At 37.1% G+C, this 24866-nt stretch overlaps 3 protein-coding genes across 3 annotated transcripts; 2 read left to right on the plus strand and 1 right to left on the minus strand.

Annotated features, from left to right (window-relative positions):
- Positions 1-948: 948 nt before the first annotated feature.
- LOC107867604 (kinetochore protein SPC24 homolog) lies at positions 949-7955 on the minus strand. The gene is made up of 5 exons (XM_016713915.2): positions 7644-7955; positions 5209-5350; positions 5010-5111; positions 1376-1449; positions 949-1255 (listed from the first exon to the last, which is right to left on the minus strand). The coding sequence occupies exons 1-5, from the start codon at positions 7819-7821 to the stop codon at positions 1149-1151; spliced, it is 603 nt and encodes a 200-aa protein (XP_016569401.1). The 5' UTR covers positions 7822-7955; the 3' UTR covers positions 949-1148.
- A 2472-nt stretch (positions 7956-10427) lies between these two features.
- On the plus strand, positions 10428-13338 carry LOC107869581 (protein FRIGIDA). Its single transcript, XM_047411658.1, has 2 exons — positions 10428-11012; positions 12784-13338. Exons 1-2 carry the CDS (start codon positions 10428-10430, stop codon positions 13336-13338), a joined length of 1140 nt encoding a protein of 379 aa, XP_047267614.1.
- A 1408-nt stretch (positions 13339-14746) lies between these two features.
- On the plus strand, positions 14747-15346 carry LOC107868744. Its single transcript, XM_016715398.1, has one exon. It carries the CDS (start codon positions 14747-14749, stop codon positions 15344-15346), a length of 600 nt encoding a protein of 199 aa, XP_016570884.1.
- The last annotated feature ends 9520 nt before the right edge of the window (positions 15347-24866 follow it).

Here is a 24866-nt window from a genome sequence, read left to right on the forward strand (position 1 = left end):
GAAGTCCAGCAACCACGCAATAATTAGTGGCAACCCGTCACATTTCTCTGGGATTTTCTTCCCAATAGTCTCATACTCAGATGGTAATGCTTCATTTAAAAATGCTGCACTTTTATTTGACAAATTTCTTGGACCAATTTTTCTTCTCTGGTGTGCTAAGATCAAGAATAGTAGGTTTAGCTTAATAGATATTTATTGATGGTTGTTTAGCATGAATATGAATGAGAGCTCAGGTTTCCTTATGATAAGTACCAATAAATATATGGTCTTCATCTAAGTGTATATTATTGGTATTTCTTGTTGTGTATTTGGTGTTGCAGGTATTAAAAGTGTCTTTCTGCTGGTTAACGGTCTATGTTTTGTTGGGAACACTATGTATGAGATAGCTTGGATTCCTTACTACAGCAGTCATGGCATTTCAGAAGTCATCTTTGCAGTGATGTAATGGTTGTAATATGAAAATCTTGACTGCTTGGTTCTCCCCCACTTTTTTTTAATGGAAGTGAGTGCCAATATGACCAAGGCCTTGTGCAGGAAAGATTAAATTGAATACTGATGGCAGTGTGAAGACTCACATTGGAGAGGCTTATGAAGGGAAGTTTAGTGATGAAAAGGGGAAGTGAATGCGAGGATACTCCGGTAAGATGACACCTACATCAAGCCTAGCTGCGAAACTATGCAACATCAAACAAGGGGGTAACATTAGCAAAAGAAACGGGCTACAATGTATTGAAAGTGAAAACAGACTACCTACTCCTTGTCCAACTTATCAAAGAGGGACATAAAAGTGTCACTGCTTCGGGCTGTAATTGAGGATTAAGTATTTGTTGTAAGCCAATAAGATCATGATCAATCATACTTAGCGGGAGGCAAACCAATGTGCAGATTTTTTGACAAATGAAGACCACAAACACGAAAGAGATTTAATAATAATCTTGGAGAGCACGCTAAAGAAAATAGAGTTTCTTCTTTTAGCATATTTAAGCCATATGTGGCTAATGTACCAAAAGAGCGATAGTAAGAGGATTGACGAGTGTTCAGTGAACATATGAGATATATGATTTGATTAAATCGGTTCAGCCAAGGTATTGAGGTACTCTTAACAATCCAAGTGACAACTAAGCCTCCGCCCTGAGCAATGCTGCTTCTTACAAGTTAATCATCTTCCAGATGTTGTTACAAATGTCAAAGGCAGTTAGCTTTGATGGATCAAACTCGAAATTTTCAACCACCTTCTTATCTCTCTCCACAATATCTAGGATTGGTCAAGGTGAACTGAAATGCTACACAATCTCGAAACACACACACACACAAAAAAAAAGGGTGAAATAAGAAAAGAATTAGAAATGTTAGCTTAGCAAGCAAAGTAGGATACGGCCTGATATTTTGGACTGATCATCCGAGTCTGGGATGATACTTGTAACAGAGGCATACAGTGATAGCTTCATCCTACAAAATAAGAGAGGAAAATTGCTAGAAATCAAATATACATGAAACAGCCTTAAAGAAGTTACAGAGAAGAAGTATTACAAACAATAGTAGCTAGAGAGAGAGACGAGGAAAGATCACTAGAATGTTATTTTAACAAATTACCAAACATCAATCGCAGTACAACTTTAATACTAAGCATTTTAAAGAAGCAAAAAGAAAGAGGAAAAGGAGCTTTCTGGTTAAAAACACTAGTATCCTTGCATCAGGACATTAAAAGGAGCTTCTTGGTTAAAAACACTAGTATCCTTGCATCAGGACATTCTGCAAGCGGCTGTCTGTCTACAGAGTGTAAACCACTAATGAAAAAAATTGACACGTCTAATAAGTTTCAATCATCAGATGATGTTCATGAGGTAAAGCTGCAGCAGAGGCCGGGATTCTATTGAACAGCTGTGTAAGTCTAGCTAACATACCAGGCAACTGTAAAAAAAGTGATTTTCAAAGGGAAAAGAAACGATAGATGATGATAAATTATAATTCAGTTTGGTCTGGTGCAAATTGCTCCCTGTCACTCAGGTCTTGTTCCGTTGTCCAAGTTGTTAAGAGATATAGTAACATAGACTTGAAATGTAACAGCCTTCTTGCATTTGATGGACAATATGGAAAGAGAGGATCTTAGATGTTTTAAACAAGGTTGAACCCATCAGCAAAATCAAGTATAACCCATTGGCAGAGGCCAAACCTAGGTGTTTTCTTCCCATTTGTCCAACCCTTGGTGGAAGAGTTACCATTACATGTGCTTGTTCAGAGGTGAGAGGTGCAGGTAAGCTGGTCCGGACATCACAAATACAACAACAACAACAACAACAACAACAAACCCAGTGTATTCCCACAAAGTGAGGTATGGGGAGGGTAAAATGTACGCAGTCCATACCGCTACCTCCGAAGAAGTAGAGAGGTTGTTTCCGATAGACCCCCGGCTCAGGATAGAGAATAGTACACAAGGTCGTAGTGAAACACGAAGCAGGATGGATGACATAGCAGAAATAAGGAATAAGAAATAATAAAATAGATATCAGAGAAATACGAGCAATAAGAAATAAGAAATAAGAAATAGGACACCCACCTTGTAGTAACATACATTCACAGACCAAAGACACCCACCACACCCAAACTCTCCTGACTTGAGGCTCCTACTTATGGACACAGTCCTAGGATTACTAACCCGGACATCACAAATACAAAAAAGAACTTAAAAAAATCAAGTATATCTATTTATGATTGCTTTCTTATTGGTACTTGCAGAATGTTTGGATAGTGGTAAAACCCTCAGAGTTCATTATACTCTTCAGCATTACAAATCTGTAGATGTAGTTGTTGTGGAATATTATACAAATGGTGGTTACTGAACAAAACATTCAGAAATGTACTAGCGACGTAACCCTGGTGATTACTCTTGTTGTACAGTTTAAGCACTTTACTGGGGCAATTTAATATTGAAATTTTTTCATTTACCTGATCCAAAAAGGACCTCATGACCACAAAAGAGACTTCAGAGGGACAATTCATGATGGTTCAGACGAAAATAAGCAGTATTTCCATCTTTCAATGCAGTCAAAATTAATGAACAACTGAAAGGCAAAGGGAAAGGAGAAGAAAAGAATAACCAAATCTGGAATGCAAATCTTTTAGAGATAGACAGACAGAAAAAGATGGTTGGAGTTACCAGCGGAACTGGACCACTTCAGAGTTCTTCACTTGTTATAAATCACATATCATCTTACCAACAAGTATGTAAAGTTTGGTATCTTATTCTTTACCTGTTCTCAAAAAGACAATCTCCTACAGTATGCCACCCCGACCTCTTCCCTTCTTTTTTTGTACCTCTAAGCGCTTACTTCACACAAAACCCTTTTCCTTGCCTAGGACCTAGGTATGTTTCGATATTTACTGCCTGTGATCTTAATATTCCTTTCATTTCAGATTGAGCTTCCTGTTGACAAATTTAAAAAGTGCTTAAAACAAGCCAATATCTATTAGTTGGGCAACCCTAACTTATTGCTTTTTGGCTTAAAAGTCTTTTTTGTTTGACCAAAGATTTTACCTTTTTATCCTTTATAATTCTTTTAATTCCTTGAGCGAGGGTCTTTCGGAAACAACCTTTCTAGCTCCAAAAGGCAGGGGTAAGGTCAGTGTACACTCACCTCCCCAGACCCCACTTGTGGGATTACACTGGGTATGATGTTGCTGATAATTCTTTTAGTTCCAGAAATACCCTCACAGACAAAACCCCTAATCTCTCCATTTCTTTCGTTTCTTAGTTCCTCGTTTGTTCTTCCTCCATAACTGCTACCTCCCTTCTCTACTTATATCTCTAGCGCTGCCTCTGTTCTCTCCATTGTAGCAACTAGATTTCCCATCATGAATTCATGATAACATCTCAGATGAGAATCCAGTTCACTTTAATTTCCAAATGAGAGGGGAGCTATAATGCTGCAGAGATGCATCTCCGTTTTTTACTGTCACAATAGATTTTTTGTAAAAAAGATGCTCAACACTTTCTTCCCAAACACCTCAACAGTTTTTTTCCAGCTCCAGCACCTCTATCCGAACACATAACTACTTATTTATAGAAGCAGCTCCAACACTTGGTGCTTAAAAGCTACTTAAATTCAGCCAATACAAATGGACCCAGAGTTACCTTTGAGTTACCCACTAATATACCTAAAACTTAAAAAGTACTACTCCTACAGTTCCAAATTATGTGATATAGTTGAATCAGCATGGATTTTAAGAAAGAAATGAAGATTTTTGAAACTTGTGATCTTTAAAATGTCATACATTTGTGTGGCTATAGAACTTTTGGAACTTGTGGCCTTAAATATATCATAACATTTGGATGGTCATAAAAGCTTCTCATTAAGGGACAAATGGGAAGTGTAAAGTTAATTGTTTAAAATTTTAGAAATGTGTCATTCTTTTCGTAACGGGCTAAAAAGAAAAGTGTATCCCATAAAGTGGAGAGGAGGGATAAGTTTTGTTGCGTCAAGATAATGCCAAATCACGTGTATATTCAATTTGTAGAAATACTTAGTTGAGCAATAGTTACAACTAGACTTCCAAAGATGTACTGTGCTAGAACTTGATCTGCACAAGATGGGATGTTAATGGACTATCTTAGCCGTGATTGGCATATGGCAGATACATTCAAATATTTGTACCATGTTGCATACGGAACTGAGTTGGCAAATTATCCACAGAATATGATGTAAACATGTTAGACTCTCGCAAACTCTTGACATACTTTGAGTCTTTGACAGCATAAAGTTGCAAAAGCTTACCGAGTCACCATATCAATATCTTTTTCTTTTTTTGATAACTGAGAAACCCAAGTGCCAGCAGGCACAGTTCGAAACTCAAAGAATGAGGAGGAGTCAACATAGCAATGTCACAATGAATTATTTCAACGAAACATTATAGTAGTATGTTGGAAGTAAATGTCTGACACAATCATAAACGTAAATGTCTGACACAATCATAAACATACTAAAGTACTAAAAGAAGTTCTGATTACTTACTCTGCTCGAAGCTGATCTTGCTCAAGTTTCTTGAGCAATTTCCTTTGCTCCTCAATAGAGGCTCTTTGATGATCTAAACCATTGATCTCATCAGTTATAACTGTGTTTAAAAAAGGTGTCAATCAGTAAGCAACTAAGCATAAACCAAATTATCTGAAAAATACAAATGCATGTATCTGAAGTTGTTAAATATACTTATCTAAGTTCTTCTCTTAGCAGTTTTTCTCTCTTGATCTCCTGTTCAAACTCTTTCTGCAGCTTATCTATTTCAGCATCTGCAGCAGCTTCAGATTCTGCTTCTGTTGTTCTCTGCTTGCATGCATTTATCTTTCCTTCATACTCTGAGCATACGTGAGGACTTGAAATTAATTATTTAATACTTTCAAATTCAGAAATCCGGACATCTCCCATTACAGTCATAAATTAATCTTCGAAGGAATCCACTAAATACCATGCAACATATAATTCCAATTTCCAACTTATATAATAAGGAAAAGAACACGTATGACTGAGGGAATTCATACGAACAGTGCTGGGACCTCGAAAGGAACCAAGAAGTGATCTGTTGAGCTAATCATTAAACTAAACACACAGACACACATACTGGGCCTCTGCACTTATTTTTGCAATATAATTGGCTAAAAGGACTTCACCTCGGAAAGAAACTATACCAAAGTAGAAGTATCACCAAAACATCAGGAATAAGTAGGTCATACCACCAATTTTACACTACATTAATACATATTACAAAATCCAATGAGGGTTGGCATGAGAGCATCAAGATTCCAGCAGTATTACTCATGTAAAAGTATAAAAGACAAAGACAGAGACTCCACCGGCCCCACAATGTTAGTAATAGAAGAAACATCCAGAAATCACGATATTTTGTAAGAAGGACCTGACACTCCAGAACACAAGTAAACAGAAAATAAAACTCCATGTAAAGAGAATTATCCACTAATAACTGGTAAGAAAAAGAATCATCCAGCAAAAATGCAATCTTAGGCAAAGATTTTTTTCACTATATAGTTTAGAAAGAGCAAGGAAGGTCCTATAGCGTCGTGGTGACCTGAGGGTTGAACTTGTTTACTGCGGTTCGATGTAGCCTCTTGGCAACAGGATGTCCCTTGGGAACAATCTTTAAACTAACTAATCCAGAAAGAAGTTGATTCAACCCCCATTTTACCCTTTTGTCAAAGGAATGTTACTAATGAAACATCCAGACATAACAGTATCATTAAAAAGCAAGGTTTCAAGAGAAAATAAGTATCTATGAAGCAAAGGGGTGGAATGAAGAAAAAAAAAAAAAACTGCATCCAGCAGCAGAGGACATTGTAAAATCTGTCTATATCAGACTTAAAGTTGCAATCTTTAAGCCAGCTGTGTTTTTTCTCTCACATTGTTCATAGATAAGCTAACTGTGAGTAACACCACTGAGATCTGCAGCTTAAGTACAACCTCTTGGCCAGTGGGTTGTCTCTTGGGACAATCCATAAGTTAAGGCCCTTAACGGAGCGTTTGACCATGAAATATTTTTACTTTTTCCGGAGTTGAACTCTGGAAATCATGTTTGGCCATAAAATCCGGAAAATGCAAGTTGAATTCCGGAATTTTCACGAAATTTGCAAAACACCAAAAAGCTGTTTTCACACCAAATTACTCACAAAATTTCAAAAACAACTCCAATTTATATTCATGGCCAAACACACCTCTAATTTTCAAATATCATTTTTCACTTTGAAAACGAAAATTACGATTTGTTTTTCAAAATCTCACAATTTCATGGCCAAACAACCCGCCAAGTAACACAGTAAGAGGATCACTTAGTCACCATTCCTACCATTTCCAAAACAACAACACTCTGTAATCCCACAAATGGGCTCTAGGGAGGGTAGTGTGTATGTATACCTTACCCTACCTCGTTGAGATAGAGAGTCTGTTTCCAATAGACCCTCGTCTTATCAAAAAAAATCAAAGGTGCAATCTCTATTGTTTGTCACATAGTTTTATAGGGATTAGGGAAAACTGCAGCTAGGAAAGACTCAAACTTTAAGCCACTAAAAGAACTTCGCTAAATCCCCACTTGAAAAACAACTCCAATTTGTATTCATGGCCAACACACAACTCCAATTTCCAAATATCATTTTTCACTTTGAAAACAGAAACTTACCCTTTTTTCAAATACTCTTAATTTGCACGGACAAACGCCCCTTAAGTGACACAGAAAGAGGTTAACTCACTCACCATCCAACCATTTCCAAAACAAAATTCAAAATTGAACAGTAAAGCACACTCTGTACAAGATTTCGAAGGTTCAATCATTTTTGTTTGTCACATAAATTTATGGGCATTAGGGGAAACCCTAACTGAAAAAGATTCAAACTTGAAGCCCACAAAAAGAAACTAAGTAAAAAACCCAACAAAAGGAATTCAAAAAAATTCAAAATTCAACAGTAAGCAGCACATCCATGACATTGTGCACCAGATTTCAAAGGTGCAATTTTCATTCTATCTCACATAATATATGTAAATCAGGTAAAACCCCAACTAGGTAAGAAAGATTCAAACTTTAAGCCAGTAAAAGAAATACAATAAACCCCCAATTCAAAAAGAAAAATGATACAAGAATCCCACCTTGAATAGAAGTGTTAAGGGCTTGATACTGAGTGTTGCAGTGTGATTGAAGGGAATTAGATTGGTCTATACACTGTTTCAAGAAGCTGACATCTTTATCTTGTTTCAAGAACTGAACTAGATCCTTACTGAAGGACATAAGCTTATCTACATCCACCTTATTCGACCCATCCACCATTCTTGATTCTCCTAAAACACCAAACTTTAGCCTTCCTTTCTTTTTCTTTTTTTCCCTCCCAAGCTAGAATTTTGAAAACAAGACTGATTTAGGGGAGTTGAAAATGAAACAGCGCCTACTGTTGTTGGGACTTCGAAAAATTTGTCCATTGTCTTATTCAATTAGCAAAATTAACTACCTCTTCAAGTTTTTAATTAACAAAATGCCTTACTTCTATTATTCATTTATGAATTAATAATTGATCTATCTATAGATATATATAAGTCAGATCAATAATTAATCTATAAAATTAATAATTGATCTCTCTCTATATATATATATATCAGACAGATAATCTGTTTAAAAAATAAATCATCTCCCTAAATAAAAAAACTCATGATTCATTTAATTAAAAATTAGACTTAAAAGTCTATTTAACAAAAGTCTCTCTCCCAATTTATATACCTCTCACATTTTTATTTCATTTTAGTTGGTCTATCTCACTACAAATAAATACATCTTTAGTTAAAAATGACTTATTTTTCTTTTTAATCGATTTAAAAAAGAATGATTCTTTATTTTTAATAATACTTTAATTTCAACTTTTCATATAGTATATTTAATACCACAAGATTAAAGGATATTTTGATATATTTGACACAACTTTAATTTAAGGCCACAAAATTCAAAATTCTTCTTTATTTTCTTAAATTTTGTGTCAAATCAAAATTGATCATTCTTTTTGAAATAGAGGGAGTATTAATCAGATAAAATTAATGGAAATCTTTCAAAAATAGCTACATTATGCTGGAAAACTCACCGTTTATAACCATATTTTACATAATTACCATTTATAGCCACTGTATTCGATTTTATCAAAAGTCTGTATTCGTATAAAATATAAATACAATACCATTTAGCTGTTGTATTCGATTCACAGACACTGTATTCACTTTTACTTAGTGGTTTGTATTCATAAAAATATAAATACACTACATATTTAGCCTTACCCAAAACACTACCATTTTTTTTCTTTTTATTTTTTTTATATTTCTTTTTTTTCGTGTTTTCCTCGTTTTCTCTTCTTCTTTCTTTTTTCTAATTTTTCCTATTTTTGTTTTTTTTTCATTTTTTATATATTTTTTTCTCTCTTCTACCTCTGTTTTTTTCTTTTTTGTACTTATTTTCTTTATTATTCTTTTGTACTATTTTATATTTTTTGTATTTTTAAAAAATATAACTACTCGAGCACAAGTCATTGATGATAACGTAAATATCATAATTATTTATCTATTTATAGTCATACCGTCATTTATATTTTTGTATTCATTGATACAACTAACATATAAAGAAAATGAATTTTTATAATTAAAGAGTAGCATGAATTAAGGGACGATTATTTTTCTTATTTAACTCTAATTGATGTGAGTTAAAATATGAACTACTATTCAATTTGTATATGTATTTATATAGCAATATTTTACTTAAATACAAAATATAACTTGCTATTTTTTATAATTATGAAACATTTGCTGTAAAAGTTATAATTATAGCTGCTAAGTTTCTACTTTTGAAAATTTTCTTTTTAAAAAATAATATTTTATAATTTAATTTTAGAATGTTAACCAACAATAATCCAACATAAATATTACCAGATAAAATTACATAGTGTTAATATTTGTTAATCAAGTCTCTAACACTCTAAAAAATACTTCCAATGGTGAAATTAAATAATTTTTGATATGATATTTTTCAAATTAAATAAAAATATTATCAAATAATTTAAATAGTTGCATGTATTTGATTTACGGCTCCAATTGAACCAATGCATCATCGAGAACCGCTAGATAATTACTCTCTTAGTCCATGAATATTTGTCCACTTTTGGGTAATAATTTTATTTTTGAATACTTTTTTGTCCAAGTGTGTAGGTCTGCATTTGTATTAATTAATTAATTAATTATTGGAGAAAAATACTACCATTTCCTCCTGTAGGGCTTCGATCCCCTTTCTCATTCTCCACTTGTACTCCGACGAATACTATGGATAAACCGCCGGATTCCTCCTCCGTCGCCATCACCGGTGAATCAGTCAATGTCTATCTCTGCAAACTCTTTGACGTCTCTCGGCATTCCAACGATGCATCGGTGAACTCCATCGACATATTGATTCCGTCCAGACCTCAATCGACTCCTCTATACGACTCCTGCTTCCCCCACCCCCAACTATTACCACTCCACCACCTGCCCCCGCCCCAGTATCGAAATTGGAATCGAAAGAAGAAGGGGAAGCGAAAAGGAAAGCGGAAGCAGAAGCGAAAGTGGAAACAGAAGGGGAACAACAATTGAAATCCGCTCGTCGTTCGGAGCAAAAATCGGCTAGTTCAGAGTTAGAAAGACTCTGTGAAACAATGAGCAGTAAAGGTTTACGCAAGTACATGATAAGGCGTATCTCATGGGTGACTACATTGAGAAGAAATGTCCCTAAGGCATTGAAACTCTCTCCTAATCCAGCAAAGCTAATATTACAATCTATCAGTAATTTTTATACTCAAGGGCGCTAAGCTTATGTTGAGGGTTCACCTTTGATCAATTAAAGGCATGCTTTAGTATTGCTTCTTAAACACGATGGACGAGAGCGAAGGAGGAGTAGTTGAGATTGGAAATGGGGTGGAGGAGGACGCGAAGCAGGCAGCTTTAGAATGGTATAGGAGGTTGAATTTAGAAGGAGGTGTACGACAGGCTCAAGAAATTGATGCTCGGGGTTTGTTGTTGTTTATTGGGTGTTTCGGGATTCCACAAGCATTTAAAAATGAGGATATTAACCATTTGATGCAACAAAGTCACATCAAGATGATTTCGGGTTCCCTTAAGAGGTCTAGTGTTCTCATGGCAAAGATTCCTGAAACAATAGAGGAGATGTTGAAGAAAAATAAGGTAGTTGACACAGTTTATTTTACCTTTATTTTTGGACTTGAGGGTAGATTTTACCCTAAGAGACTATTGACATCGTTTTTACATGAGTCTGAAGTGAAGTTATTGGATAAAATTAGGAGTCTTGAACAAATGGAAGGATCACAAGATTCGGTTCTTACTGAGATTATTGGAGTAAAAAGGAGATACTTTGGTGGTTTCAAATCTGTTATCCAATGTTTGGGACGTAACCAAATTGATCATTTTAAATTTCTTCCAGAGTGGGAACTCAGTAAGAAAGTAATAAACTTGGAGAGTGATACGGGTGTCACGGGCTCTAGACCATTTACTTAAAGTCAAGCTCGGGAACTACAAAGGCTTCAAGGCGTGTTTATGAAAATGGATGCGGTTGATCTTGTTGCAAACTCGCCCAAGGGAGTGTACGTATTGACATGTAGGGGTTAACATTAGGGGCCCAAAATACACTCCCAAGACTGCCCCAAACACTCCACTCCCCTTTCATTAAGAGCAAAGGGGTCCTTTTACTATCCTTTTTGTAAAGACTATTTAAGGTGTTTCTTTAGTATTGTTCTCCTAGTTAGCTCATTTTAAAATCACTTTGTAACATCAAACACTATATTTCCTCTCAAGAAGAGAGTAGACCACCAAGCATTTTAAGCTTCACAAGTGAAAGGTTCTACTTGTGTTGTGAGATGGCTAGAAACGAGAGTGCTTGAGTGAACCGAGTTCCTCTTGTGTTTCCGTAAGAACTTGGTGCTTGTTAATGTGATTTGTAGAGGTTTTAGAGTGTGATACACTCTTTAGTTGCTACATTTTATATTTTCTTTGTGTCAAGTTATCTATCTCCTTATCTTTCAAGTTTGTGTGTTTGTTGTTTTCGTTTGATGTCTTGTATGTGTGGACTGTTTTTGTGAGTTTGTGGACTGTTTTGTGCTCTTGTAGATACCGTTTGGTATCATTTGGTATCAGAGCGAAGGCTGGTCATGTTCTTACACCACCAATCTTGGTCTTCTAGTTGAAAAAGTCAAAATAAAAAAAGGGCAAAAAAAAAGTGTTATCTGGTGACTTGTGTTGGCTGAGAAGTATCTAGATTTAGGTGTTATTTTTACTTGTCTTAGTAGTTTCGTGTGTTAGCTTGTTGTCCCCCTAGCACACTTGAGTCTAACGTCCAAGATTTGAAGCTTTGTTTAGTATTGTTGAAGGGTTGGACAGTGTGAATGTTGTTGTTCATAAGTGTTCTTATTGTTGTTCATAATGTTCTTGAGGTGAATGTTTAACAAAAGGGGTGTTTGATTTGAAAAGAGGAAGAGAGAGGTTTGGTCTTGTGTTTGTCTTGGAATTAGTTTCAAGACAACACCAAAGAGGCAAATAGACAAAGGGCCTCCCCAAAAGCTTACTTATTAAAAGGGTGTCAAACCTTTTTAAAAAATATCCAAAAGGGGGAAGGGACAAACCAAAGCCAAAAAGGTGTTTTGCCATTTTGGTGCAAGTTGGTGAAAAGCTTATTGACACCATGACCTTTGGAAAAAGAGTTCCAAGTCTTGTTATTTTTTTCACTCCAAAAAACCAAAAAAACCTCACCAAACAATCAAGATTGAGTCATTCAAATGGGACAACATCAAACTTAAACAAAAACAACAATATCAAACGGCCAAAATAAAACTTGTGGGCCACATCAACAACAAACTCAAGTCATAAGACCTTCTAAGTTTCTTTCTTGTCTCTACTAGTTTCTTTCTATTTGTCTCCTATACTAGTTGACAACTAAGTAACAACCTATTAAGTTGTGAACTAATTTTCGAGTACGTCTTTCGTGTCAACGTTCTTTGTGGTGCTTTGCTCGTTTACAATTCATAGTTGTTCTTGGTTCAAGTGCGTACGAAACTTCCTTGAGTCTTTAAAACTGAAATCCATTCTAACTCAAGGGTAGACTCATTCCTAAGCACTCAAGGATTGATAGCCAGCTTACAATATTTGAAGGGCCAAGTGGGTGAGCCGAGTGAAAGGAGTGTGTGAGAGTATTTTCAGCTAACGTTTGCTCGTTTTGTAGATACATTTGCAAATGAAACCACCACACATGGAACCTGAAACGTCCAATGCACAAACCCTAGATCATAATGTTATGAATGCCTTTGTAATTAGTCTTGAGTCCTTGTCTCGAGACGTGGCTAAAGTGAATGCTACGGTTGAGAAGTTAGGAGTGGAAGTGGCCTCTATTAGTGGCCGAATAGAAAGGGTAGAAAGTCAACGGAGTTCTCGACCCTCAACTCCCCAAAACACATCCCCAACCATTACCCTCGAAGACACACACCAAAGAATGTACCCACCAAATGCCATACCTCAAGACAACTATTATTCACAAGGCCGAAGCCTTGAAGGACCTAGCCATTCTCCATATCCCCAAGTCCCACATGATGGATTTGGAACCCAAATGCTACCCTTAAATCTGACTCCTCCAAACCAAAATCATCCAATCCAAAGACCTCCACCACTAAATGCCAATCCGCCCTACCAAATTCCAAATGCCCAAAACCCACCAATGCGAGAAGAGGGATTTGTGAAGAAGAACCGAAAGGAAGGGTATGAAATGTATGATGATCCTTAGTTAATGGAAGATGGGAGGAGAGGTAGAAGGTTAGAACCTAGGAAGAACCAGGGGCTTGAAGGTAGGGGCGGCCAAGGTGTTCGGGAAAGGGATGTTGGCCTCAACACCATAAAAATGGGGCTTCCGATCTTTAAGGGAGAAAGTGATCCTAAAGAGTTTCTCGCATGGGAATTCGTATGCGAGAGAGTCTTTCAAGTGAATGATCTCACGGAGGAGAAGAAGAGCTACTACGCCATTGCTCATTTTGAGGGATATGCTACCACGTGGTGGGAGTATGTCAAACGTTTTGGCAATGTATTGATTGAGGGGCAACCCCCTCCTTGGTTTCGATTAAAGTATCTTATGAGGAAAAGGTACCTTCCCGAGAGCTATCAACATGAGCTCCTTGCAAAGTTGTACAACTTGAAGCAAGGAAACAAAAGTGTGGCAGCTTACTATGACGAGTTTCAACAACTCATCTTGAAACTTGACCATAGAGGAGAGCAAGTGAGCAACGACATCATTCGGTTCAAGGTCGGCCTAAATAAGGAAATCTCTATGCACATGACACTTCATAAGTTTGAAACTATTGAAGGGATCTTTCAAGCGGCTTTAGAGATTGAATGAGAGAACAAGGAAAGGTCGGCATACAAAACCAAATCCCATCAAGGGTCCTTGGGTCGGACCAAAGGGAAATAAGTGGTTCCATCGTCTTCGGGGTGGAACAAATTCAAGCAACAACCAGTCAAGACCCCTCCACCCATGAGCAAGGGTGCTCAACCACCTCCTTCCTGATTCGAGGGCAAACCGAATATTTCTTCCAATGTCAAGGGATTTCAATGCGTCAAATGCCATGGATGGGGACACAAGGCTAGTGAGTGTCCTAATCGGAGAAATATGATATTAAGGGAAGGAAAATTGTATTTCTTAGGGGAAGAATTGGGGCTTGAAATGGTTGAAAATAAAGAAGTCTCACAAGATGGAGAGGTAGGGGAGGCCGAGAGGCATAGTGACGATGATGAAGAGGAGGTTTGGCCTCAAGAAGGCGAACTTGAAGTACCTAACTATGTGGTACGGAGAGTTATGATTAGTAAAGCGTTGGATGATCTTAGCCAACGAGAAAACCTCTTTCACACCAAGTGCCTTATTAAGGGGAGTGTGTGCTCCTTGATTATTGATAGCGGGAGTTGTGCTAATGTAGCTAGTGCCTCGATGGTGGATCACTTGAAATTGCCAACTACTCCATATGTGAGTCCGTATAGGCTCTAATGGTTGAATGATTATGGAGATTTGAAGGTGACTCGTCAAGTGGTGATTCGGTTCAAAGTTGGAAATTATGAAGACGAAGTGCTTTGCAACATCATTCCTATGCAAACTTATAATCTTTTGTTGGGTCGGCCATGGTAATATGATAGGTCGACCAACCATGATGGCCGAACCAACTATTATTCCTTTTGAGTTCAAGGGTCGTAAGTACAACCTCCGACCACTATCACCATCACAAGTATGTGTGGCACATCGACAAATGAAGAGTTTGCAAGGAAACAAAAGAAAAGAGAAGGAACCCATGGGTAGAGGGGAGGAACCCAAGAGTGGGAGGAGTGAGGGTGAAGAGGGAGTTTTAGCATTGAGGGGTAAGGATTCGATGGTAATGTTGGCTCGCAAGGGCGACGTTTTCAAAAAGTATGATAATACTACTCCAATGCTACTTTTGGCTCATGTTTTGAATGCTAACCCATCCACTTCTCCTATCCCGTCTTTTATTTCTAATGTTTTGCAGAAATTTGATGATGTATTTCCAAGGGAGCTGCCCCAAGGACTTCCTCCACTTCGAGAAATTGAGCACCAAATTGACCTTGTTCAGGGGTCGCAATTACCAAACAAGCCGACTTATAGGAGCAACCCCACTAATACAAATGAACTCCAATGGCAAGTTGAAGACCTTCTTAACAAAGGATACATCAAGAAAAGCATGAGCCCGTGCGCGGTCCCGGTGTTGCTTGTGTCGAAGAAGGATGGGATGTGGTGAATGTGCATGGACTACCGAGCCATAAATAAAATTACGGTAAAGTATCCTCACCCTATTCCAAGGCTAGATGATATGCTTGATGAACTAAATGGCTCTTGTGTGTTTTCTAAGGTTGATATTAGGAGCGGATATCACCAAATCCGTATGCAACCGGGTGATGAATGGAAGACCGCATTCAAGACTAAATTTGGTCTATATGAGTGGATGGTCATGCCATTTGGTCTTACCAATGTTCCTAGTACCTTTATGCGGCTAATGAATCATGTAATGAAGCAGTTTATTGAAAAGTTTATGGTCGTGTACTTTGATGATGTTTTAGTTTACAGTAAGTCTCTTAATGAACATGTCTTGCATCTAAGGAGTGTGTTTGATGTTCTTAGGAAAGAAAAGTTGTATGCTAATATTGAAAAATGCTTCTTTGGTGTGGATAAAGTTGTATTTTTGGGATTTGTTGTGAGCTCGAGGGGAGTAGAGGTAGACGAATCCAAGATAATCGCCATTAAAGATTGGCCAACCCCAAAAATCGTGGGTGAAGTTCGGAGCTTCCATGGGTTGGCAAGTTTGTATAGGAGGTTCGTCAAAGGATTTAGTACCATTGCCGTACCCTTGACCGAAATCATCCGAAAGAACCAACCTTTCCAATGGGGTGAAGAACAATCTAAGGCCTTTAAGACCTTGAAAGATATGCTCATTTTGGCACCGTTGTTGCAATTGCCTAATTTTGATAAGATGTTCGAAGTTGAATGCGATGCTAGTAAGGTAGGTATTGGGGCTATTTTGATGCAAGATTTAAAGCCCATTGCTTATTTTAGTGAAAATCTCAAAGGAGCAACTCTAAACTACTCTACGTATGATTTGGAGTTGTAAGCCTTGGTTAGAGCGTTAGGCAATTGGCAACACTATCTTTGGCCCAAGGAGTTCGTAATTCAAATGGATCATGAATCCTTGAAGCACCTTCGGGAACAAGATAAACTTAACAAATGGCATGCCAAATGGATTGAATTTCTTGAAACCTTTCCCTATGTGATTCAATACAAAAAGGGGAAGGATAATGTGGTAGCCGACGCATTGTCTAGGAAGCATGTTCTTGTGTCCACTTTGTCTTCCAAGTTATTGGGGTTTAAGAGCCTCAAGTCTTTGTATCCCAAGGACCCTTACTTCGCTCCTATCTTTAGGGAAGGTAAAGCCATGGGTAGGGAAAGGAGGCCCTCGGATTCTAGTCCTTATGCCGTGTTTGATGGGTTCTTATTTTGGGGGAGACGATTGTGTGTACCTTCTAGCTCTTGGAGAGAGTTGTTTGTGAGGGAGGCATACGACGACGGTCTCATGGGTCACTTTGGAATTGATAAGACCCTCGGGATATTGGAGAAGCAATTCTGTTGGCCAAGGATGCGCAAAAATGTTGTCAAAATTTGCGGCCAATGCATGGATTGTAGGAATGCTAAGCCGAGGATCCATCCTCACGGGTTATACACCCCGCTTCCCACTCCATCATGCCCGTGGTTTGATATTTCTATGGATTTCGTGTTGGGACTGCCACAAACTCAAAGGGGTCGGGATAACATCTTTGTTGTCGTTGATCGTTTCTCCAAAATGGCACACTTTATTCCATGCAAAAATAATGAAGATGTGGCTAGTGTTGCTTCTTTGTTTATTGAAAATGTTGTTAAGTTGCACGGCATCCCAAGGACCATTGTAAGTGATAGGGATTCTAAGTTCCTTAATCACTTTTGGAAGTCAATGTGGGGTAGGCTCGGAACTAAATTATTGTTTTCTACGTCTTGCCACCCATAAACCGATGGCCAAACAGAAGTAGTGAATTTGGCAAAGAAAGGGAAAGAAATGCTCTTGTAGCTGACAAGAGGAACGTTAAAGAAAAAGCAAGAGATATGCCTCACTCTTGATTCTCAGGTGGTTCAAGTTCGTCTAGAAAAAAGGAAAAGTCTGTTAACAGTTATACTAAGAAGCCTCTCAGATGTTATCGGTGTGGCAAAGTAGGACATATAAAAAGATATTTCCGAGCCACGAAAAGCAACATGGCTCATATTGAAAATGTTGTTGAAGAAGAAGGTTGAGAAATATGCTTAGAAGCTAAGAGTCTAACAATAAATGCTTTGGCTTCCATAAATCTGAAAAGAGATTAGATCGTATATAATACAAACCATCATGAGGAAAAGAAAGGCACTGATAAGAAGCCAAATGATACTGAAGACGTTCAGACTGGAGACGTGGTAGCTGCTATCGAGGAAATCAAAGAAGAAGATCTTGAAATTGTCAATAAAAGTTTGAATGTGAAAGTTGTTGAGATAGAACCTGAGCAGGCAATGTCTAAAACTATATATGCCAGTGGTGACCTTTTCAGAGAAAACTTTGAGGAAGATATAATGAAAGTTGAAGTCTCTGATTAATCATCTATCATATCAAGGTCAATCACTAGTACAGAGAATATACCAGAAGTAGATTGAATCAAAAGATCAAATAAATGAAGAAGTTGATCTTGAAGTCTCAATCGCAGATAGAGAGACAGACCATATGATTTTCAAAACGTATGAAGCTGCTAGACAGTTTGTTGAGGAGTTGGAAAGGGAAATTGATGGTGAACCCTCTGATGGTTATGTAGTTTCAAAGGAAATTAATGGTCAGATCATCACCAACACAAATGAAGTAGCTAATATTGATAAAATTTTCTCATATCATGGAGTTGTGTTGGAAGGAGAGGTAACGCAAAAATTAAATATTGGAGTTCCTAACTTTTCTATCATGGATGTTTCTCTGAATAATATAGTTATCGAGGATCTAAGAGAAAGGTGGAGCCGAAAAACTAAACAATATGAAACTTGGCAAGGAAGTGATTCATATGGTTCGCAAAAGCCAACGAGGACTATTGTCAATCCATTCCGTTATAAAGATGAAAATTTTGTCAATACATATTCTTATTTCTTTGTAGGTTCAGTCATTAACAGAAAATCTTCATCATTTGAAGAAGCAAGAGAAGCCACGAAAAAACTGCTAAGAGTTTCACCAAGGCATGGTTCAAAGCTTCATTTGAGTTCTTTTGCGACGAGTTTGGGATAGCTTCCAAACAATCACTTTAAGGGGGAGCGAAAAATATCTAAAGTGGATGTTTTGAAAAAATGCATATCATATTTTTCTAGTTAAATATCTAGAATAGTCTAGTGAATTACCATCATAGTTTTCTAGTAAAGTCTCTAAAATATTCTAGCATAGTATTTAGGATAATTATCTTAGAAAAATATCTAGATTATTTTAGATAGCTAAAAGATAAAAGTTCCCTAGATTGTTCCTATAGAAGTATCTAAAATAGTATCTAGAATCATCCATGAATAAGTATAAATATGGATGGTCTTGTACATTTGTAATCATCCAAAAACAAAATCCAATACAAAGCATATATTCAAGTAGTCTCTTCCTAATTCAAGCTCTCCCTTTCAATATCTTTCTTCACGTTTCTAGCTTTCTCTTCTTAGTTGAATTTTTCGATCTCAGTTAACGATCTTAGGCTAGCAGAAGGTTTCTCTAACTACACCTTATTCTACTATTCTCTAATCTCTATAACAGCATGTAACAATGTATCACAAATGAGTTTGAATCAGACAGAAGATTCACACCTCACCCTGGGAGTGGGGGACTGTGGAGTTGAGACTTCCGTGCTCTTAGCACAGCTATAAGTCTAATAAATTGGGAAGAAGGTGATTGGATTCTAATAGAGCATGTACACATGTTAAGATATCTTATGATTGATTTAGTATCTTATAGTGATTTAGTTTCTATTTAGGAGAAGATCACAATTCTTTATTAGTTGATTCTTTCCTTATCTAGTTTGTGTTCTCTTGTATATATACATATACATATCAATGAAATCAAACAACTTCATCTTCATTCTCTATATTTATATGGCATCAGAGCCAAAATACTCTTAACAGAGTCCAAGATCCATTTTTATTCTCCTCTTTGCAGCGATGAATCCTTTTGCCCCCGTCATTAATACCAACCCTTGTCCTCAAATACTTGATTCAATTTAATCCATCATCTTAGCTGCCCATTAAACTGACTGGCAGTTGACCATCTGGTAAACCCAGATTGCCATGTTGCTTCATTGTCATGACCTCTTCTATGGTCATCTTGACGACATCATACTATCCCCTACTGAAACAATCACAACTAACGGCTTTAAGACAGCTAACCCTGCATATAAGGATTGGTTTCGTCAGGATAAATTGATCCAAAATGCTTTCATGGACTCTCTAGATGCAATAATTGCACCCACAATAGCTTCTGCTATCAACTCCAAAGCTGTGTGGGATCAACTTCACACCTTCTTTGCAAACAAATCGCAAACCCGTGTTTTCAGCCTTCATCACCATCTCAATCGAATCAGTAAGGGCAACAAATCCATTGCCAAATATATGTGAGAGATTCACTCTCTCTCTGATGAACTCGCCATAGCAGGTTTACCCGTCAATAATGAAGAACTAGTGGTAAAAATACTAAGTGGACTCAGGTCAGAATACCGCGAGATCTCTGCAGCCATACGGGCAAGGGACTCTCCTATTAGCTATGAAGAAATTTTTGACAAGCTTCTTGATCATGAACTTTTCCTCAAACATGAGGACCTCAAGAAGACTTCTACCTATATCACAGCAGATGTTGCTCAACGAGTGCCAAATCCTCCATCAGCCCCACGAAATAATAAAAGTCCATCCAACAACAATAATTGGTGTCCCCAATATAGGCATCCAAATCAAAGCATTTATTCTCAGTATCCAATGAATAATTTCCAGTGGCACAATCCAATGGATAATTCTCAGTGGCATAACTTGCCACACCAATTATCACGAGTATGCTGTCAACTTTGAGACAAATTTAGGCATACAACAAATGTTTGCCGATCTTGGTCCCATAACTACTTTGAAGCAAAAGCAAATTTTGCTGCACACGCAATATCTAGTGACCCCTGGATTCTTGATTCAGGTGCATCTCACCACATCACCTATGATACCAACTCACTCCACAATATTCAAGAATTCAAAGGTCTGGACGCAGTAAGAATGGACAATGGTAATGTGATTCCAATTATTCAAAATGGTAATACTCACTTAACCGCATCAAATGCTTCCTTCAAACTCTCTAGTATTTTGTGTGCTCCAAATATCAAACACAAACTCATTTCAGTTCATCAATTTTGCAAAGAAAATCTAACCTTCATACAATTTTTTCCTTTTACTTTTCTTGTGAAGGATCTGACTATGGGAGCACCTCTTCTTCACGGCTCGAATAAAGCAGGTCTCTATGAATGGCCGCCCCTGACTCGACCAAATATCAACATTGCCATTGCTGTACCCTCCTTACATCTATGGTATCAAAGATTGGGCCACCTCCACTCTCGAGTTTTGTTTTTCATTTTAAATAGTTTTCGTCTTTCATATTCTTCAAAATACAAGTTTACTTATTGTAATTCTTGTTGTTGCAATAAAGCCCATAGATTTTCCTTTTATTCAAATATTTTGTCCAGCAAACATCTATTAGAAATAATTTACAGTAATTTATGGGGTCCATCCCCTGTTCTCTCTATTGATAAAAAAAGGTTACTATTGTCTATTTGTTGATCAGTATACCAAATACATTTGGTTGTACACAATGAAAAACAAACATGAAGTGCAAAAACACTTTCAAAGCTTACATCCTGTGCTTGAAAAATATTTTGGTCACAAAATGCTCACACTTTACACTGATGGAGGCGGAGAATATAAAGTCATGGAACCATACCTTAATTCTAATAGCATACAACACCTTATCCCCCTCCCATACTCCTAAAAGGTTGCCCTGGTTGAAAGACGTCATCGACACCTTATTGAGACTGTCAAAATGTTGCCTCATCAAGCAAGTTTGCCCTCCAATTTTTGGACATTTGACTGCCATCATGCTGTCTTTCTCATTAATTGCCTGCCCACTGCCACTCTTGATAACAAGTCCCCATTTGAAGTTCTTTTCAACAAAACACCTGCTTATGAATCTTTCCGTACATTTAGATGTCTATGCTCCCATGGTTACGACCGTACACCCAAAATAAATTAGAACCATATTCCAAACCTTATGTTTATCTCAGTTTCTCCATCACTCATTATTGCCATCAGTGTTTTGACCCCACTAGCTCTAAACTTTTTCTCTCACGGGATGTGAAAGTTTTAGAAGAAATTTTTCCATTTGATAATATTTTTTCTCACTTAAAACAAAACTTTTCATATTTAAATTGGGAAAACACTTTACAACATCAAAATCCAGATATGGAAATTAGTTACACCACTATTAATCCAGATCATTTCACCACTCCGAAATTAGGTAATCCTAAAACTACTTCCCTATCCCCTATTATTGATACCCAACCATCCCACTTTATATTTCAAAGCCAACCCCTACCCTCTCTGTGCATTCTCTCTCTCTACATCGCCGACCACCAGTTACTCATGTTTATCAACATTGCCTAAAGTCATCACGATCCCTCCATGCTAACAGAGGTGCGAACAGTTGCTCTCTTGACTTGCCTTCACCTACTGCACCCATAGTTCAAGTTCCACAAATATAGTAAAATCATGTAGTAACAAGGTCGCAAAATAACATTATCAAGTGACGAAAAATTATTGACTACACTGCCTAAATAACCCAGCTTGTACTCATTTTACCTGTATCCCACAAACAAGAACAAAAATTATCATATTGGAGAGATGCTATGCAGGTTGAGTATGATGCACTAATAAAAAACCAGACTTGGGAGTTGGTTCCACCGGACTACACCAAAAATATTGTTCCCTGTAAATGGTTATTTCGAATCAAAACCAAGCTTGATGGCTTCATTGATAGGTACGAAGCGTGTTTGGTTGCAAAAGGGTTTACCCAAATGCCTGGGGTTGATATTCATAAAACATACAGTCCAGTGGTTAAACCAACCGCAATTCAAACCGTCTTCACCGTTGCTGTACAAAAAAGTTGGTCCTTATATCAAATAGATGTCAATAATGCTTTTCTTTAATGAAAGCTTCACGAAGATGTCTATATGACCCAACCACGCGGGTATGAAAATTCAGCACATCCTGACAATGTCTGTCATCTCAAAAAGGCTATCTACGGACTGCGGCAAGCTCCTAAAGCCTGGTATGATGCATTCACTAATTCTCTGATCAGAATGGGATTTCGTATGTCTGAATCTGATAATTCTTTGTTTGTTCTGCATAACTTGGGCGTAACTATTTATATAATAATATATGTGGACGACATCATACTCGCGGGCAACAATGAAACACTCCTTCAGGAAGTCATTACTTCTCTTTCCAAAATATTTTCTATTAAGTATCTTAGCTTACTGCACAATTTCTTGGGCATTGAGGTACACAGGGATGCAAACGGTCTATTTCTTAGTCAATCTAAGTATATTCAAGAGTGTTGCATGACACTCAGATGCAAGACTGCAAAGGCGTTCAGTCCCCAATGAGTACATCTGAGGCACTATTGGTAGATGACGGATCCCCTAAAACGGATGGCAAAGAGTATAGAAGTTTACTTGATAAACTTTAGTACCTTTCTTTTACCAGATCGGATATCACATATTCGGTAAACAAGCTTACTCAGTTCAACAACTCTCCCTCTGTGGTTCATTGGAAGGCTGTTAAATGCATCCTTTGGTACCTCAAAGAAACATCCCAGAATGGTATTCATATTTCTCCACATCAGTCTATTGATCTTTATGCCTATGCTGCCACTGATTGGGTGGGTGATATTAATGATTGTCGCTCAATATCTGGCTACATTATTTTTCTAGGTACGATTCCTATTTTTAGGTGTTCTCGCAAGCAACCCACTGTCTCCCGATCCTCCATTGAGGCTGAGTATAGGGCAGTTGCCTCTGCCTTGTCTGAAATAAATTGGATCACTCATTTGCTCAGGGATCTTCATGTGCCACTCTCTGCTGCACCTACAGTACTTTGTGATAACCTTGGGGTCATATATATTACTGAAAACCCGGTACATCATACAAAAATGAAGCACTTCGAGGTCGATCTTCACTTTGTTCGCAATTAAGTTCGTAATGGCCTAGTTCAACTGTTCGAGTATCACACATCCACTCCACTGATCAACTTGCAAATCCACTCACCAAACCATTGTCTAAGCCAGCCTTCTAGTGGATGCTACGCAAGTTAAGTGTTGTCTCTTCCTAACTTTGGGGAGAGGGGGGAGGCATAACAGAGCATGTACCACATGTTAAGATATCTCATGATTGATTTAGCATCTCATAGTGATTTAGTTTCTATTTAGGAGAAAATCACAATTCTTTATTAGTTGATTCTTTCCTTATTTAGTTTGTGTTCTCTAGTATATATATACATACATATCAATGAAATCAAACAACTTCATCTTCATTTTCTACATTTATAGATTCTTCCTTTTATCCAGATTGACTCTATTCTGGCGCTAACTGTGATTTTGACTCTTACCTCCCTTTATCGCAAGAAAAAACAACAGGAAAAGGTAAAAGGCAGAAAAGAGATAGGAAATGAATAACGTCAAATCATACAGGTGGAGTTGGTCATGAAACTCCTCTGCTTTTACTTGTTTTTAACTATATTCAGAGTTTCTAATGGTTTTGTGTTTACTGAATTGAATTGGGTCCACGGACCATGAATCTAAGAAATGGTAAGAATTCTTGTACGTGGATAGCAATTGCACAAATTTAATTAAAACAAAATCATGACATTTTCTTAACATTTCCTAAAATTTTTCATTGACATTTTGCAGACATAATCCTTCAGGACTCTTTTCTTGTGAAGTCTACCTCTTTTTGAAATTACAAAGAGTATAGTGATCTTGGCATTCAAGTCATTTACAAATCCTGTGCCTCTTTTATTCTAAAAGCTTACGGTTTAATAAACATGCTAATGCATAGAAAAGAAAAGCAATAAGCAGGGTCCAGTTTGTACAAGTAAATATGATATTTCAGTACTGACTGGCCCACATATTCTACAACACCCTTATCTGGAATATACAACAGAATGCTAGTACAACAGACACCATATCTCTTACTCTGACAACTATGGGAGCAAGTGATCCTTCGGATAGTTTTCCTTCATACTGAACACACCCTAAAATTCCTCTTCACCTTCCGGTTTGATATTTAAAAACTATACGAAAAATCTTATAAGTTGTAAATTTTCTCATATCAATAAGATGTTACATTATAAAATGTTGATCAAAGTTTATATCATTTGATTCTTAAAAGAAACTATCACAACTAAAGTCTAAAACAGCACGAAGGGAGTAATCTTTCTTCATTGATCTTTTTACTCTATTTATGTATATTTACAGTCTTTAAGAACAATTATTTCTAAGGGGAAAATGAGAAAAATAATTAGTTTGTCGTAAACTTTTGAAATAACAAGTAATTTGTAATAACTATTTTTAGAAATTATGGCAAATACTTTGAGATGGAGGAAGTATCATTCATTTTAAT

The sequence above is a fragment of the Capsicum annuum genome, chromosome 4, assembly GCF_002878395.1.
Source record: "Capsicum annuum cultivar UCD-10X-F1 chromosome 4, UCD10Xv1.1, whole genome shotgun sequence".
NCBI lineage: Eukaryota > Viridiplantae > Streptophyta > Magnoliopsida > Solanales > Solanaceae > Capsicum > Capsicum annuum.